The sequence below is a fragment of the Oculina patagonica genome, chromosome 6 (genome assembly GCF_052425735.1).
Source record: "Oculina patagonica isolate OP01 chromosome 6, crgOcupat, whole genome shotgun sequence".
NCBI lineage: Eukaryota > Metazoa > Cnidaria > Anthozoa > Scleractinia > Oculinidae > Oculina > Oculina patagonica.
In genome coordinates, this window is record NC_135763.1 from 15,597,365 (window position 1) to 15,614,160 (window position 16,796).

Here is a 16,796-nt window from a genome sequence, read left to right on the forward strand (position 1 = left end):
GTGATTATAAGAATTGAAGCATTCTGATTGGTCGAGAAGCTCGGCTTATGAGGCTATATTCACCCCGCGCGAGGTGATTATAGCGTTGAAGGCTTGGTTACTTAGCCACGCCACCTTTGACATCCAGGGAAGTAAACATGGCCGCTTTTGCTGAATGAAAATTTCTTTGATTTGAAAGAAACCAGTCCAAGTCCTGGATATTTTAAACATTGGGAATTTTTCAAATTAACTACCAAGACTTTTGGACCGAAAATATTTTCAAGAGATGGTTCTCAAGGCATTAGAAATGATCGTAAACACGGCGGTTTGGGCGATCGATGAGAAACTCAGTCAGATCGATTGAGCAAACATTATCTAGTTCTCTTTTCACCGGAGCTACTCATTTTAAGAGGATTCACACATTCGCTTAGAAGTCATCCACAATCATACAAAGGTAACGGACATCTATCTTTCTCATTGTGTTTGTTTTGTTCCGTTTTATTGCTTTAACTAAATAAATTCTGATTGCAATCGATGATTTAAACTGGTTTACACCGTATGCAAGCGAACACTTGTGTTTGCTGTTTTCTTGTTTGCTATCGTTATTTTTTAAGTTCTTGATGATCACCTCTAAAAATTATACTAAAACAATTATTCGCCGAAGGCGAAGTGATTATTGTTGAATAATCCCCTCGACTTCGTCTCGGGGATTATTCAACAATAATCACTTCGCCTTCGGCGAATAATTGTTAAATATAAACACAAACAGGAAAAAGAAATAAAGAAAACACTTTACACACCGACGGGGTAGGGGATACCAACTTACGCCTTTCGGCCTGCTCTTGATTAGCAGACTGGTACAAAGGTCCTGGCAGACTTTCGCCGAAGCTTTGAACGAATTCTGTTTACTTTCTTGTTTTTGGATGTAGTTAACTGAGTGAAGTCAAATGAAAGTGTGGAAACGTTGACATAATTTGTTCTGACCAGCAAACCTTTATTTGCCATTTTGCGTTTTTTCATTCTTATTCATAATTTTTTTTTCGAGTTGAGTGGCTCATAGCTACTTTGATTTTTAAAATACCATAATAGTAGTGAATTGAATAGAACCAGCATAAGCGGATTTTCAAGTCCTGAAAGTTCTAAACAGCTCTTTTTAGAAAAAAAAAACGGAACAACGAGGAAACAGTTTTCCAAAAACATTTTTCCATAACTGTTCCCTCGTGTTGCCATGGTTCCATGCCGCGCGGAAACACACACAAAAAAAAATTGGGGAAATATGCGCGCTATATATCAGTGTTTATATATCAGTTTTTCTGGAAAGATGTTTCCTCGTTTTGCCAGGCCTTAGCGCAGTAGTCTCGTTTGGTATTATCCCTAGCTCCCATGAAACAAGAATGAAAAGAAAAGTTAAAGTACCCCACCTTTTCCATTAGTCAATTTATATATTTACGTAAACGAAAAATTATTATTTAAAATCTTATTCTTGAGCTGACTTGATTTCATTTATACAAAAGAGCTTAGCTATGCATGACTGAAAGAGGGCCAAAACTGGACTATTGGGTAGGGAGGGCAAATTTTACTGATCAAATTTAAGAGATAGATATTAGTCGCTGGGAAGCACACAGTAGCATTTTTAGCCATTTGCGTCTCAGTGACTCTTTATGTAGACTTCGTCTTGCTTTCACAGAAATTCAACCTCAAATGAAAAAACAGTATGTAAAGAAGTAACGACACTTCTAAAGTAGTGTGCACTATAAAAACAGTCGTGCGAATGCAGTACCAGAAAAAACTGTCATAGGTCTGGGCTTGAAAATTGGAATATTGCGGGAGGCGTAACTTTGTAGCGTGACAGCGAGATGGGCAAGCCTCAAAATAGAAACTATGCAATTCAAATGGTTGGATACGAGGTGCACAGCTTGGGAACATTTTGTACCGGCAAGGTATGTCAATATTAGAAACGTTCTTGAAATCCATTATTTTAAGTAGTATTAAACGTCAACCAAAGTAGTGTGCTACTGAATTCAGCTCCAATAGAATAATTTGTCTTTCCAAAATATTACTAGAATTGTTTGAAGAATTCTTCCCAATTACAGCTAACATAACAATGGCTGATAAATTAATTAACTAAGCAATTAATGGTTTATCAGTTTGTATAACAGTCGTTATTGTATACACTTATCTTACCAAAATGGTTACAGAAAGACTTGTAAATTGCTTTTACTCAGAAAGCTTTGTTTACACATCAAACTATAAACTTCGAAACTACACGTAATTGACACCTGTAAACGAAATAACCTTTTGTAGGAATCCGTACTGATTGTTGTATCGCAACTCTGCAATAAATTCCTTTAGAGAGCTTAAGTTTCTTCTTTCCAACGTAGATGAAATTCTACGAAATGTCACGTCCGAAAGCAGTTCGGAATGGTACATGTCAAGTGGTCAAGACCCGGAGTCGAGTGATCGGTTTTCGGGACTTTTCGGGGCTTTCCCGGAAAAGATTGATATGTTATTTCGCGTTCGTTTCTTGGCTAAAATGGTAGGCTTGTTCTCAATCCACGTTACTTGACAGAAGGCTAGAGTCAAATTTCAGCTGAAACATATTTGTTTTGTGTAGGCTCTGAAAAGAGAAGGTAATTGAACGAGCAATTGCTAAGGTAAGCAATGAGGCAGTATAATATTTCATGATTATAGCGTCATGGTGTTTCACGGTCGCACGATCCGTGTAAACGAAATTCTATCAGTTGAACACGCTTCTAATTAAAGGTCTTTTTTCACTTTAATTTTTTTTGTAGTAAAACTTGCAGTCACATGAAGCATAGCAACTAATTTGACCTTTAATTCAGTAAAATTCAACTCTCAAACATGACGCAAATCGAGGACAATTCTGCCAATTAGCTAGATCGCTTCGTATTTTTAAAAAAACGTGCAGTGTGCATCGTGCATGGTGCATTAGGCGATTCGCAATTTTCTATACCTGAAGGTTAGATTTTTGGTAACTATCTTTTACTTAAGGTCTTTACTAACACGAGAAATGCAAAGTTAACATTTTAATTTAGAAAACGTATTAAAATATTGAATAATTTGCTCGATATTTCCAACCGAAGTGATGTTCGGAAGCACAGAACGTTTTCAACAGCAAGCCTACTGTAGGAAAGTATACTGTTGTTATCGATATGAATTTTGTTCTCTGTCGTAGCTGTTTATATTGAAGATTGTCATACAAGAAGCGTTACGTGACGTGCCATTACGAAAGCGTCACTGCACTGCGATGTTGACCTATTTCAAACTGTCTGTCTTCCTTCAACTTGAATTTCTCTTCTTAAAATATAGGCATAATTGCTCTTAAATAATTTACTTTTTATGTTGGTAACTCATATGTTTGCTTGCCAGTACAGATCAAGCACAGCGAGTTAAGAAAAGACCAAGGGCCAATGTCTCGATCAAGGTAGGTTAAAAAAATTACGTGGTTGGGTCTAGATTGTTTCATGTAGACTGGTAGCTACCTGTCTAGGTGTTACATTTTGTCGTGAGAAAGTTAAAAACAAAAGGTAAAAAAGCATACATGGACTTGATTCTGCCAAAAATGCCAATAGAGAAAAATAAACAAGAATAAAACAGCTGTATGCATTTTATCTGGAACAACATGGACAATACTTGGACCAACAATACACTGATTGGTTGATTTAAGTTAAATGGCCCTCTCAGGTGCCCTAGTCTACCTAGTCTGTAATAACGTAGCTCAGCTGAGAGAGTCGATGTCTCTAATAAACCAATCAGAAGGCTCTTTCCGTAAGAAATGATTTTAGCAGTTTGAGTTCTTCATTTCCACCTCTTTTTATTCAATTTTTCAATTAACAATTAATAGCATTCTATTTAACAGCTGGGGACCGTACAGGCGGCATTTTGGGCTTCCAACATTATTCTCCCGCTTTGCTAATTTAACTATTTAACACAGGATGTTTATTTGTCTTTTTAGTGGCCACTGCACTATGTCTTCCAGAACCTGGTTCAGCCGTTTATTGTGCATAACCTTCGTGTATACTGCAATGAAATGTCAAGAGACATATGGAAGATGCAACTGTGTTTTTACTCTGAAAGGCGACACCTACAACATTACGTCACTTCAAAGTGCAGATGAAACTGCAAGGTAAAAGAAAGCATTAATTAGAATTAATTTTTCAGGGATGCAAGGAAGAATTTTGACTAAGCAATAATTAGTTATTGAGATTTCTTCTGTTACCACGAATATTTTGTCGATTGATTCAGCTTTACGTTTCTACAGATTTCTTAAAATTGATTAAATTAAGTCCATGTTCAACATCGAACCAGAGCTTAGAATAGTTTGTACTGAACGCGGGTCATGTTTGAGAGAGCATGAATTAAAGAACCGTACGAGTTGCACTCTAGCAACTTGACTGCTCTTCAAACTTTTCCAAGTTCACCATAACTTGATAGTGTACAGCTAAAACATGAACCAATAGGCCTTATTCGTATTCTCGGTATTGGACTGGAACTAGCTTGCAATAGAGGCTAATGCGGGTAATCTTTTCAAATGCAAATGGAATGAAGCTGTTTTTAATGATATTCCCCCGCATGAGCCTCCATTGCAAGCTAGTTCCAGTCCAATACCGAGAATACGAATAAGGCCTATTGATTCATACCATTGCCGGTGGACTGTACATTAATACTCGCTCTCGACAAAAAAAAATGGCGAAGCGGTTTGCTCACATTACCGCCCAGGCTATCAGCGTGCACTATATTGGATTGTGGCGCACGCTCACGTGTACTGTATTTTTAATTGCGCGGCTCTGTTATTATATATGTTATAAAGATATTAGAACATATATGTAGCAAGCTACAAGATGTGCATAAGCAGCTGTTTCTAAGCTGTTGTTTCCTCGACAGATTTACCGTTGAACATCAGGGATATACGTACAGCTACAACCCTTGCAGATCATTCCACTTTGTAGAAGAACCATCTTTTGGTGACTGTAAAGATGACTTGGCGGTAAGTCAGTGAAAAACCGGAGCGAATTACAATTTATACTTTTAGTGGTTAATTTATTTCCAAGTGTACAAATAGTCACACTGTAATAAGGTTTCCGGTAATTTCATTTTCAGCTAATAAAATTATGCCCTGTATTGGTCGTCGACCAAGCGTGGGGTCAAGATGGATGGGTATTAGTTAAGTTCTACTTTCGCTTGTTTCTGGACCGAGACGCAGTCAAGGTCCATAATCACACAAAAAGATAGAACCTTGCCGATATGTAACCATATTTATCAACAAGCTTGACCAATAAAGGATTTCTCATCTGGCATAAAAACACCATTTTCTTTTGGACAAGATAGCTCTCGGCTTTCCTGCCTGCTCGGGGGGTATTCACCGATTTGATCTATCTTGTCCGTTATAGACCAAGGTCATTATTCTCCTGGCATGAAAACTGCGATTGAGCTAAGGCATGCCGAATACTAAGATAAATAACCGGGGAGCTCCACTTTTAGGCTTGCCTAAATCTATATATTACTGCGTAGTTTCGAAAGCTCGCGCAGAGTGATCGGCTGGATGGGGGAAGTCCTGAAGGGGTCGCCCTGCCCTGTTTTACCTATCTTGCCAGATGATCACATTGCTTAAATAGAATACTGTTTGCAACCATTCTTTTTTCGGGTACCTGGATGATAAACGAAAAGAAAACGTTACTCACAAATCAATACTCATTGAAATTAAAGAATGTAATTTACATTTAAATGAAACTTCAGCCGTATTAAAGAATGGTCGTTTTGGCGAGAAATCCTTTATCCGCTAGTAAACTTTACAACGACTTTTAATTCCTCTTTTTTTCAGTTGTGTTGGTGGATTAAGGATATCATGTATCGTAAAATAGCTGAACAAAGCACAGCAAAATGTGATTTCAATGAACAGTAATATATAGATTTAGGCAAGCCTAAAAGCGGAGCTCCCCAGTTATTTCCCCTTAATAATTTTTAGACTGTTTTTTATTCATGTTATTTACTTTATATATGATATGTATCCCTTTTCACCATGAACAACAGCACCAAATAAGAGTTAAAAAAAAATCGATCAATCAAAAATATCATTAGTAGTCTATGCATAACCTTGGTTCTAAAGATACACTCGCAACTCTCAAAGTTAAACAAGAACAAAGAAAGGGTTGCTCTAGAACATATCCATACCCCCATCATAACTGGTATGTTACAGCTGTACATACTGTAGCATACAACTGGAAAGTTTTGCATAGCTTCCCCCCTTCCCCAAATGGGGGCCCTATACGATGGAATGGTAACAATGACACTATTATTATTGCCTAACACCAAAAATAACAGCTTCCTGCTAGCAAACTGGAGTAAAAGGTAGTGGCAAGCAAAATATTGACATTCTGTCATTCTGCCAAATATGGTACCCAAAACGATAACACCTTTTTCCTTTATATGGGTCCCTTTGCCCTTTGCTTAATTACATGTAAACTTAGCAAAAATTCTGGAGAGGCATAAATACTGTTTGTTAGTTCTAAACTCAGATATAGATTGCTTGGCAAAAATTTTACCCTGCCATTTTACCATTTTACCATGCATTAAGAGATTGATGAAATGTGTATCTCATTATCATAATTATTGTTCTTTGCAGTGTGGGCACTGGGAATTAAATGTTTAGGTAGCAGGATGATTTTTTATGTACATGATTGTACCTTATCTGGCTTTATTTCATTAACTTTAAAATTACACTTGTCCTTATAAATAAATTGTATTCTACACACAGGACATTTGTACATGCAATGAAGAATATAATATAATAATCTGATTGTTCATTTATCTCTTTCTGTGTCTGCAACTCTGTGCAAATTCTGCTACTCATGTTAACCCTGAAAAAGGCAAAAAAACATAAGATTTGTTGATGATCATTGGCATCAAATGAATGTTTATAATTTTAAATTAGCTTAAATTGTCCAGAACACTCTGCAGATGCATGAAAAAGAGATATATTTTTCCAATTTTTGCCTGGGCCAGGGACTGTGTTGGGTGATATGTTCAGAACCAAAAAATCCTTTGACCTAATGAAGGCATAAATAGTGCTATCAATAAGACCTGGCACATGAATGAGCTTTGGTGGGTGTTTTGGGGTCAATCACTGGCTAAAATTCACTCTCTGACAAGTGCTGTTGAAAGCACTGTGATTAATTCCACGAAAGCTTACATATTCTTTCCTTTCTTAGCGATGTACCAGTAGCTAAGAAAACACTGTGCTGGCTCATCAACAAGCCCAACTGGCTTTTCTGGCCTTAGCAGCTCTAAAAGTTTATCAACTTTTTGTTTTCATGTGAAATTTCAGCTGAGTTAAAATTCTATTTCTTTATTCGCCTAGTACCACAACAAGACAATTTATGTTAAGTTAGGGCTTAAGCTTACATGTAGATATTATGGTTAGCTGTTAATAAAAAAAATTACAAGTATTCCAGTAATATGTCGGGTCAGGTAGCAGATCTTGTTGGGTTTTTTGCCCTCCTACCCCTCCCCCACCCCCTCTTTTCTTGAACAATGAAAACATTACATTTTGTATGTATATTTACATGTGCTATTACATGTAAATTGTGTATATTAAATTCCTCAATAGGAACCACGATTTTGAGGAGACATAAACTTACCAAGCAGTTAAAACACTTATCATATTTCAAACCCCAAAATTTTACACTTAAAAAACAAGTTTCATGCACTAATGTAGATTCACATAAACTAAACTCTGTCACAGAGCATTTAAAGAAATAAAGGTATAAACTGACACTAATGTAATGCTTACCTTTATCATCACATTAACTGCACCCCTTGAATTCCTGTTTTCCCTCGCTAAAACAAAATGTACACATATCAAAAACTCATAAAAGGTATGGAAATCCTAATATAGCAAAATTTAGAAATGCAACAGATTTGCTTATATGAAATTAATGATAAACTCAAACTGCCTCATACAACCTCCATAAATACCGGTCACTCAAATAACCTAGTAAACCTTGATGTACATTTGAATGGTACATGTATTTTAAATTTGCTTTAAATGATATTTTCCTCATTGCAGACAGGCACATTTTAAACTTTTTTTTTTATTTCAGGATCGAAGACTAACCTGCTACTCTTGTAGAAAAAATAATTCAGGCAAAAGTATCTGATAGTCACTGCTTTAGGCTGGAAAATTTTGAAAGGATTAAAACATTGTACCAGTCACAACCGTCAAGATAGCAATGCTAATAGCCACAATTCCCCTCTGGTTGTCCGGGGCAAGTAGATTTTCCTGTCAAGCAATTAATTTTTCATGCCTGCTTGCATAATGGGTAAAGGCCCAGGCATGTCATGATTATCTGACTACAAGTTAATTATACAGTCACAAGTTTGCTAATTAATACAGTGTCACATGCACTGTCCTAGGCCAGCAAAATTTGAGAGCTGCTTATCATATATTATAACTGATCAATTTGGTTGTTATAACATAAAAAAAAGTTCATGATCTTACACATAACAAATTAGAATCTGTGGTTTTTTCTTTATTGTAATTTATAAGAATCCAGGCATAGTCAATCGATAGAAATCGATATCCCAAATCTGTCGATACAATCGATATCTATTGATATCAATCACAAATTGATAATCGGTAATTGATAACAATAGAACTCGCAAAAAAAATTTATCATTGATTGTTATCGATTGAAAAAATCGATAAAAATCGATAGCAATCGACAGTAATCAATAACAATCACTAATCCCAAGGAACCCCTGGAGGTGTAAATGTATATTTGTTTTAAGGTGATTCCCTAGTATTGCATTGCGCGTCCTTAGTGCGCAGAATTTTACGCCTAATTAGCATGCGCACATAAACAAAATGGCGGCTTTTTTCTATGCGACTTGGCTCGCGTGAGATAGAAATCATCATTTTCTCGTAAACGAGTTCGGTGACCTATCAATTTTTTCTCTTAGTTCGAAAGTAGCGATCAAATTCTTTCTATAAAATGAATACAGATCAATTTCTATGGCAGAATAATACATTATCACCGAAAAGGTGCACTTTCAGCAGTACTCGCAAAGGAAATATAAGGAATTATATGGTAAATACAAGGTCTTCCTGCTCCTAAACGAATACGGTGACCCCCCTTTTAATTCAAAATTTAACTTCCCTTAAGGTAAACAACCAACTGGCAAAGTTTAGTTGGAAATCTATGAGCAGTTCTATTTCTAGGGAATTACCTTAAAGATATTAGATGGCGCTAGTATTAAGTAAAACAATACGAAGATTGATATTGATTGCTACGGATTGTTATCGATTATCGGTTTATCGATTGTCTACGCCTGGAAAAATGTGAATAAAATTATCAATTTATTCCCAGAACGGCTGTTATCAGATTATAAATACAAAACTTTCACAAAACATTTTCACTAAAATAAGGAAAACTAAGCAAAGTTCTCAGTAAAAAATAGCATAGGTCATTGAGAAAACTATATTTCGCTAAGGCTGTCAGCTAGCAATGTCCCCTACTGTGTCTGACTCGAACACATTCTTACAAATTTGCAAATACACATGTAAATTTTGATCTTGTACTGTAGTGTAACTGGAAATTTGCTCTTTCCAACGTTTTAAAGTGCTGTGTTCCTCCTACTTCGGTGAATTAATTACAGGATAAACAAATTTATTGCAGTGGAAGCTGTCTGCTTTGAATACAACTCGTGTTTAAGACAAAACGAATTTCAATAAGGTAAAAGGAACATCAATAATAAGCTTAGCTTACCTTGTTTTCGTAACGGGATATAATCTTTGACCATCTTTGCTTTAAACTCAGCAAGTAGCTTGGAAGATTTACGATAATCTATTAAAAATCACCACACCAGCTCTAATTAATGGCCCTGTTTATTAAAATAATTAACAAACATTTCTGTCTTATCTAATGGCCCATCACATATTATTAGCCTCTTCCATTTATTCACTGTTAGTGACACTTTCTACTTGGTGACGCTTTTCTACTTGGGGATTTTATTGGAATACTGGTAAACTTTTAGTTGATTTATGTTCCATTGAGCGCAACAAACCAAAAAGCCCTGTCCATTGGCCCATGACATAAAGCCACGACACCATCACTTAAAAATTAATGATAGTATTTCTTACTGAACATGTTAAGTACAGTAAGAATTTGTAAGTGTTTCATTTTATGGGCTACAAATTTATTTTTTAAGCCTTGATAAGAATTAAGTAAAGTTATAGCAACATTGCCGTATTAAACTACGATTTTCAGATGCACATTCAACACTGATTGTAAATAACAAAAGTCAATGTATTAGAGTTTGCATACACAGCTGCATGGTATGAATTTGCTCACAAAAATTCCAGCTTTCAGTAAAGGAATTAAGCAATGAGATAAGTAAAGCTGTTTATTTACTCTGATTAAATGAACAGTCATTTTACCTCCATCATGAATATCAATAAACTGCATGTACTGAATCTATTTCACTCGGAGTAAACAAAATCTCAGGCGCTTCTTGTAAACTGCCATCACTTTCATTTTCATCTCGAAATTCCAGCAGCTGCTCTCCCAGCACTGTAAAACAAATAATCACATCACAAACATTAAAAAATGGTAATTTTCTTCGAAATGTGTTGATATTCTTTGTGAATTCAGTCGTCCCTCAATGGCCCAATAAATTTTTGGTTACAAATCAAATTCTCCTATTTCAGTAAAACTGAATTTTAAGGAATAGTATTTTTCAACAGTAGCCATGTCACAAGCAAATACTTAGTGGCGAAACCAGGGAATAACATAAGCTTTAAGCAAGTAAAATGTGCCGTAAATATAAGCTTACTTTGGATATCAAGTGAGACAAAAGGTAGAGATAATAACAAAAACATTGCAGTCTTGTACTCACCTTCACCAGTACACTGCTCGTTTTGTCTCCGTTCCTTTGTTCTCGGGAACAGTGGATTAATGGACGAAAAAATGTGGCCGGGTATTCTGAAGTTGCTCCCAACCAAGTACAAAATACAGCTTGTTTTCGCTTGTCTCAGCTTGTCCGAATCGTACGAAAATATTTAGTCGAGCCGACAGTCTGCGGAGCACAAATGCGTACTTCCATTTTCTCACTTCCCCCTTCATGTGAATCTACAGCAAATGACCATGGAAACGTCTTTGCGCCCGCGATTCAATGGCGAAAATTTCTCGGTCAGCGGTCAACTTTAAAAAAAACAGTTAACCTCGATGTGGTCAACATTTGAGCCCGCGATATGGTCATGTGATACTGGTCAGCGGAATCCTTGTTTTGACAGCTGTCAATTGACCATAACAAAGACGTTCAATCATGTCAAATATCAAAGATAAAGATAAAAGCAGTCGTTGGGGAATAATAATAGGACATTCTCCTCCCCCGGTCGGGTTGCCTTGTGACACCCCTCCCCTTCCCTGAGAATCTGTAGGCGCGCGCGGGGCGCGTACGCAACCAAATTTTTCTGGCTTCATGGTTTGACAAAAATCATTACCCGCATTACCCATGGTGCTCCGCTGGCGCGCTTCGCGCGCTGCGAGCTCCGCTATAAGATGCCAATGCTGCAGTATACTGGGTATGTAATTATGTGCCAAGCGATTTAAGCATTATTTATTTCTGTTGTTGTTGTCGTCCTAACAAGTACAGAGCGGTTTGAGTGGCAAATTTGTCTTCTACAATAGAAAGGATGGAACTTCTTGATTTCAGGTTTCGGAGGCGAACTTGAAAATGGCAAGTGTATGTCGATGGCATCACCTATTGTAGCTAGACATAACAGAAAAAAAAAACCAAAATAACTATCTTGCCTTGTATTTACAGGCCAGTTTAGTTTGTTTGGTTGTTATCATTTTAGCGATGAATTCGATGAGTAATTCACGTTCCATAACTCTGCAATGGATGAACAAACGTTTACTGGAAATGCAGCACTTAGGATTCACAGACAGGATTCGTTTTAGCTCAACTAATCCGGATATTCTCCTGTATTAAAATTCTATCTATGGGAGGCGTGGTCACCAATTGTTGATATGTTAGGCTTTGAATCAAGAGGTTCGGATTCAAAGTTGGACAGTGTCCTCATGTTTTGTTCTTGTGTAAGACATTGTACCAGACAGTTCACAAACCGGGAGTAAATAGCATCCCTACCGGTCCCGCCGTGCTAGAAACCAGAACTATTGTGTCGCTGTACTTTGGAAAAGACACAGTATGATAATACCTTTGGATTGCTATTTTGTAGTGACGGCTACATTCGAAAGACCACTTTGTTGCAGAAGTGTAACCAAAATAACAAACAAGCAAGCTTTGAAGTAGTGGACGCTAGTGGAAGCGGAGAATTTGTAAGTGATGACAGGAATATAGGTTAATTGAAATATCGACCGACCATTAATTAGAATCATTATCTGTATTCCATGCTTACAAAGTTTTGCTAACTATAATAGAAGTCTTCTATCAGTTAATCCAAGCTCAATTCAGTTTATCGTTTCCAAAGTAAGCTTATTTCTGGAACGGGAGACTATGAAAACAAGACGAACAGTTTTGAAACTAACGCTAGCTATAAAATTCATAAAAGACAGATGTGTTGCCAGAAGAAACGAAGGAAAGTACAATAATTAAAACTGCCAAACAGACGTTTACCGTAAAATCGTATACATTTGAATCATCACAGAAAAATTGCATGCGTTTTGGGAACGGCCTACTTCACGAGCACTATAAACACGCTTCGAAGAATCATATTGGTTTCAATTAGCCTTACTATTTCGCCAACGCCTATCAAAATTGCTTTACAAGAAGATCAACAACGTCAGTATGCAGGATGCATAACAACAATCTGAATCTTAGAAAACTGTTCAAACTTATGTTTTGTCATTTTCTTCAGGTTTTCAAGCTGACGCACAAATGCGCGTGTCCGAATGCTTGTGTGATTAGTCATTCAGGGCGCTCTACTAAGAAACCGACTACCACGGCTGTACCTACTGAAAAGCACCCTACTGAGGAACCTAACGCCACGGTTGATCCTTCTGAAAAGGGCCCTTCTGAGGAGCCCACTGCCACAGGTTCTTCTAGTAAGTTGAATGGTAAACTGTGTTCAATGTCTAGCACGGGTGTGAAGCTGAGCTTCCGTGAAAGGAAATAAAAGAATTAGAAACATTCTGAACCACTCAGAGCTCTCAGGCTATGCCTTCATAGGAAAGAAGGCACTGAATTACCCATACGACGTTAGTGCTATTTTCATACTTATTGGAGGGTTTTAACAACTCACTAGCTAGAACTATCGACTGCAGCAGCTATGCCATTGACTTACCTACAGGCAGTTTGCACTATTCGATGCAAGAATTTAGATGCCGTTTTCTTAGATGAAAGATGCGATTACTAAAATTAACTTTGTGTTATATTAACCGTCGAGCGTAAATCGTTCCCTACAAGATAATTCTTTCTGAAATTCTCTCAACAGAAAACGAGAGTTTCACATTTGCACATAACAGGGAAGATAAATTTTATAGGTTCACCTGTAAACTAGCTAGTTCGTTCGTACAGACTTTGCCAGTCATATCTGTAGGACGCACCGAGACCATAGCTAAGTGTAATGTCCACATTAATAAACAATGCCATCGTCATTGTTATTGTCATGGAGAATACGATTTTAGGTACATGAATGGAAACAACCCCACTAAGTATCAAGCAATCCCAAAACAGCTCTTACGGCTCTCGTTTAATCAATGCCCAATTCCCTCTATGGCGCGCGCCTGCAGGGAATCATGGTAGTTGTATTCATCACACCATGCGCGAGACTTAGCAACGATGGATACAACTACCGTGATTCCCTGCAGGCGCGCGCCATAGAGGGAATCGGCCATTGCTTCCTCGCAGAAATTCTTCTCTCATAGGCTTTCTGCCAAAACATTTCTGAGAGGAAGCTGATGTTTGGACTACATGACAAGAAGGGCTTTTTGAAAATGACCCATGAAAACAGTGACTTATAGGAAGAAGAGAAATTTTGACTAAAAATGCAACTATTTTCTTTGCACATGTGTAGGAGACCTGGAAAACATCGTGGTTCCAGTAGTCGCCAGTGTTGCTGGAATACTTGGTCTCGTTATTGCCCCGATTGGCATCTGGAGATTGCTTTGCAGACAGAATGACAACAGGGATCAACCCTTTATTCAAAATGATGGAGTCCGTGTAGTCGAGGGAAGTGAAAACGATTTCTCTGGTCCAAATGATGGAAGTGAATGTACTACGGAGAAGGCTACTGCGAATGTAACGAAGCCTTCCTTGACAGACTTATCGTGCGACATCACAGTGCCCAACAAAGATAATTTGAACACCAGGACGTACGCGGAAGGTCTCTGTTGAGGACATCATATAAGGTGGTCGACTCTTTTTAAAAGGGATTAACAGAAAATATTTTTCCTTTTGCTTGTAAACAAAGTTATCGCTCGCTCGAGTAGTAGGTGCTATAAATTAAAAATTATTCAAAAATTCTAGATGTTTCGGGTTTAGTCCTTCGTCAGTGGAAGTCGACCAGTTGTTGCTTCAACGAAATAGCGTTTATCATCTTTCTTCTGCAGGCTACTCTTTTGGATACCCTGAATCAAAGTTTATTGTCTTGTAATAATTGTCTTGTTTCAAAAAATGACAGTGGTGATCTAAGTAACAATTTGACTAGAGCAGGAGTTTTCAACCAGCGAATAATAAACCAGGTGCAGCCGGGTGGACTCAAAGGACCCTCAGATCGAGGTGGTGGTGCTCGTTCGTCCATCTTATTGAAGGTCCTCTAATACGGAGCGGAGCTCCATCGGAGCACAATTGGTAAGGAAATTTGGTAAACCCATGAAGCCGCAAAAAAATTGGTTATCGAGAGAGTGTATGCAGCCCGCCGTCCCGCCCCGCCTACAGACTTCGAGCCTGGGGGGTCACAATGCAACCCGAGCGGGGGGAAAAGAATGCCATGTCGGCTTGAGCCTTTGATATTGGACATCCATGTTATGGTTAATTGACAGCTTTCAAAACAAAGAATCTCCTTACCAGAATTACATGAACATGACAAGGTTATTGTTATTGTTTTCCATTGTATCGCGCTCTCAAATCTTTTTTTTTGTCTAGGGTAATGATAGGATTTTGTTAGCGCAATTTTTGCGATTGGAGTTGACAGTTTATTTCGTTTATAAAATCCCCACTCCCTCCTCCTGGAAGTCCCTCAAAGTGAGCGCGCGGGTTTTCACACTAGTTGTAAAATAAATAAGTTTTATCGAGATTTTCATTTAACAGATCAGCCTCTGAGTCAATAGTAATAAGAAGTTAAAAAAAATAACGAGCGAAATGGTGATTCATTCTTTAAGTGACGACATTGAAAATCACAATTTACCTGCTCCCTACGTTTGTGGATCTACAGGTCAGCTGGAAGAATATCACACTGGGAACAGGTAGAGACCCATTAATCCGTTACCTCGACTAAGAACTGGGTTATCGACAGTTCAAGTGGTCATAATTCTTATTGTTGGCTGAAGGAAGATTTTTTTTATTATTATTTGCAACACACAAAAAAAGAAAAAAGCTTATTTACAAATCAATTGATACAGGTACTTACATCACTTACAGAAAAAAAAAAAGACTACTTACAAAAAGATTACTTACACTACTTACGGGACGGTTACTTACATTACTAAAATACAAGTATAATTGTTGAGCAGAAGAAGAAGAAAACTAACACTACTTACACTTAGTCTATAGAAAAACAAAGAAGAAAAAGGGAAAAAAATTACACACACACGAAAATGCGAAAAATACAAGAAGTGTCTAGTTATAAGTTCCGTCAAAAAAAATTATAAAATATTAACTCTACATTTCTTAATTACTGTTGAAAAACAGGGAGGAGCTCTTTCCATTTTTCGTTATGATTTTTTAGCTTTTTGTTTTGTTTAGCTATGGCAAGTTCTAAATCGTGAGTTATTTTTATCCTGGCTTTAAATAACGAAAGAGATGGCTTTATATTGAGGTTTCGACATTGAAAAATTACTTGCTTACATAAGATGATGATATGATTTAGTAAAGGAAGATCTTTTCTAAAAAACCCAAATGTTATATTAAAAGCATTTAAATTATTAACGTCAGTAAGGTAGTTTTGAAGCCATTCCTTTACTGAAATCCAAAAGCCAGATGTAATTTCACAGTGAATGAATAAATGCTCAAGGGATTCCTCAGATTCACTACAAAACGTGCACGAGAAGGAAGAAACTAGACCCATTTTATAAAGGGCTTTATTAGTGAACACAATTCTGTGTAATAACTTATACTGGAATTCTCTAGTTTTGGAATAGACAGTTACGCTCCTAGGAAGGTTATAAATATCTTGGCATGGCAAATCAGTTGTTGGAAACAATTCTTCGTATTTACGTTTTGATGTCGGAACAGCCTCTATGTTCTTTACAAGATCCCAATATAGCACCTTCGAAGTGTTCGGGAAAACGACGTCTTTAGAATCGTTCGTTTCCGCGCGAATTATTTGTAATTGTTGTTTTAACCCCTTGCCTACCAGAGCCAAACACACTAAGCAACCAGCGGCCATATTGAATTTTTAATGAGATTCTACATTTGGCTAAGTAATGGCATCTTTTCAGTTAAAATATTAAAGAACACCTAGATAAAACATTTAAAATGAATTCCTCTGGCTTTTCCTCATTCTCTTATTGTACGGTTGACTCGTACAGCTCCCTGGCGAACTCCTTGACCACGTGCATTTGGAGGTTCAATTTCTTCGATCGATCGTGGCTTCTTCTTTGCCACCTTCTTCTTCT

The 16,796-nt window shown here is 37.3% G+C and overlaps 2 protein-coding genes and 1 long non-coding RNA gene across 6 annotated transcripts in view; 2 read left to right on the forward strand and 1 right to left on the reverse strand.

The window, feature by feature from the left end:
* The window catches only part of LOC144655959 (uncharacterized), a 77,512-nt gene extending 62,933 nt beyond the window's left edge, over positions 1 to 14,579 (forward strand). The window contains exons 7-8 of one of the 2 annotated variants that reach the window (XM_078516159.1): positions 12,878 to 13,064; positions 14,036 to 14,579. In XM_078516159.1, the coding sequence (XP_078372285.1) occupies positions 12,878 to 13,064; positions 14,036 to 14,355 (507 nt within the window). In that variant the 3' untranslated portion in view covers positions 14,356 to 14,579. The remainder of the gene's footprint in view (positions 1 to 12,877; positions 13,065 to 14,035) is intronic. The other variant, XM_078516158.1, reaches the window with a different exon arrangement.
* LOC144655967 (uncharacterized) lies at positions 738 to 6,458 on the forward strand. 3 transcript variants are annotated; one of them, XM_078516171.1, is made up of 5 exons: positions 738 to 2,633; positions 3,370 to 3,424; positions 3,956 to 4,126; positions 4,885 to 4,987; positions 5,822 to 6,454. In XM_078516171.1, exons 2-5 carry the CDS (start codon positions 3,411 to 3,413, stop codon positions 5,900 to 5,902), a joined length of 369 nt encoding a protein of 122 aa, XP_078372297.1. In that variant the 5' UTR covers positions 738 to 2,633; positions 3,370 to 3,410; the 3' UTR covers positions 5,903 to 6,454. The 3 variants fall into 3 exon arrangements, with proteins under 3 accessions (XP_078372297.1, XP_078372296.1, XP_078372295.1); XM_078516170.1 differs by having other exon boundaries at positions 2,141 to 2,633; positions 3,375 to 3,424; positions 5,822 to 6,453; XM_078516169.1 differs by lacking the exons at positions 738 to 2,633; positions 3,370 to 3,424 and adding an exon at positions 3,472 to 3,603 and having other exon boundaries at positions 3,868 to 4,126; positions 5,822 to 6,458.
* On the reverse strand, positions 6,759 to 11,066 carry LOC144655971 (uncharacterized). Its single transcript, XR_013571226.1, has 5 exons — positions 10,894 to 11,066; positions 10,436 to 10,568; positions 9,765 to 9,842; positions 7,790 to 7,836; positions 6,759 to 6,857 (listed from the first exon to the last, which is right to left on the reverse strand). It is a non-coding gene; the product is annotated as an uncharacterized LOC144655971 (long non-coding RNA).
* Positions 14,580 to 16,796: the final 2,217 nt, after the last annotated feature.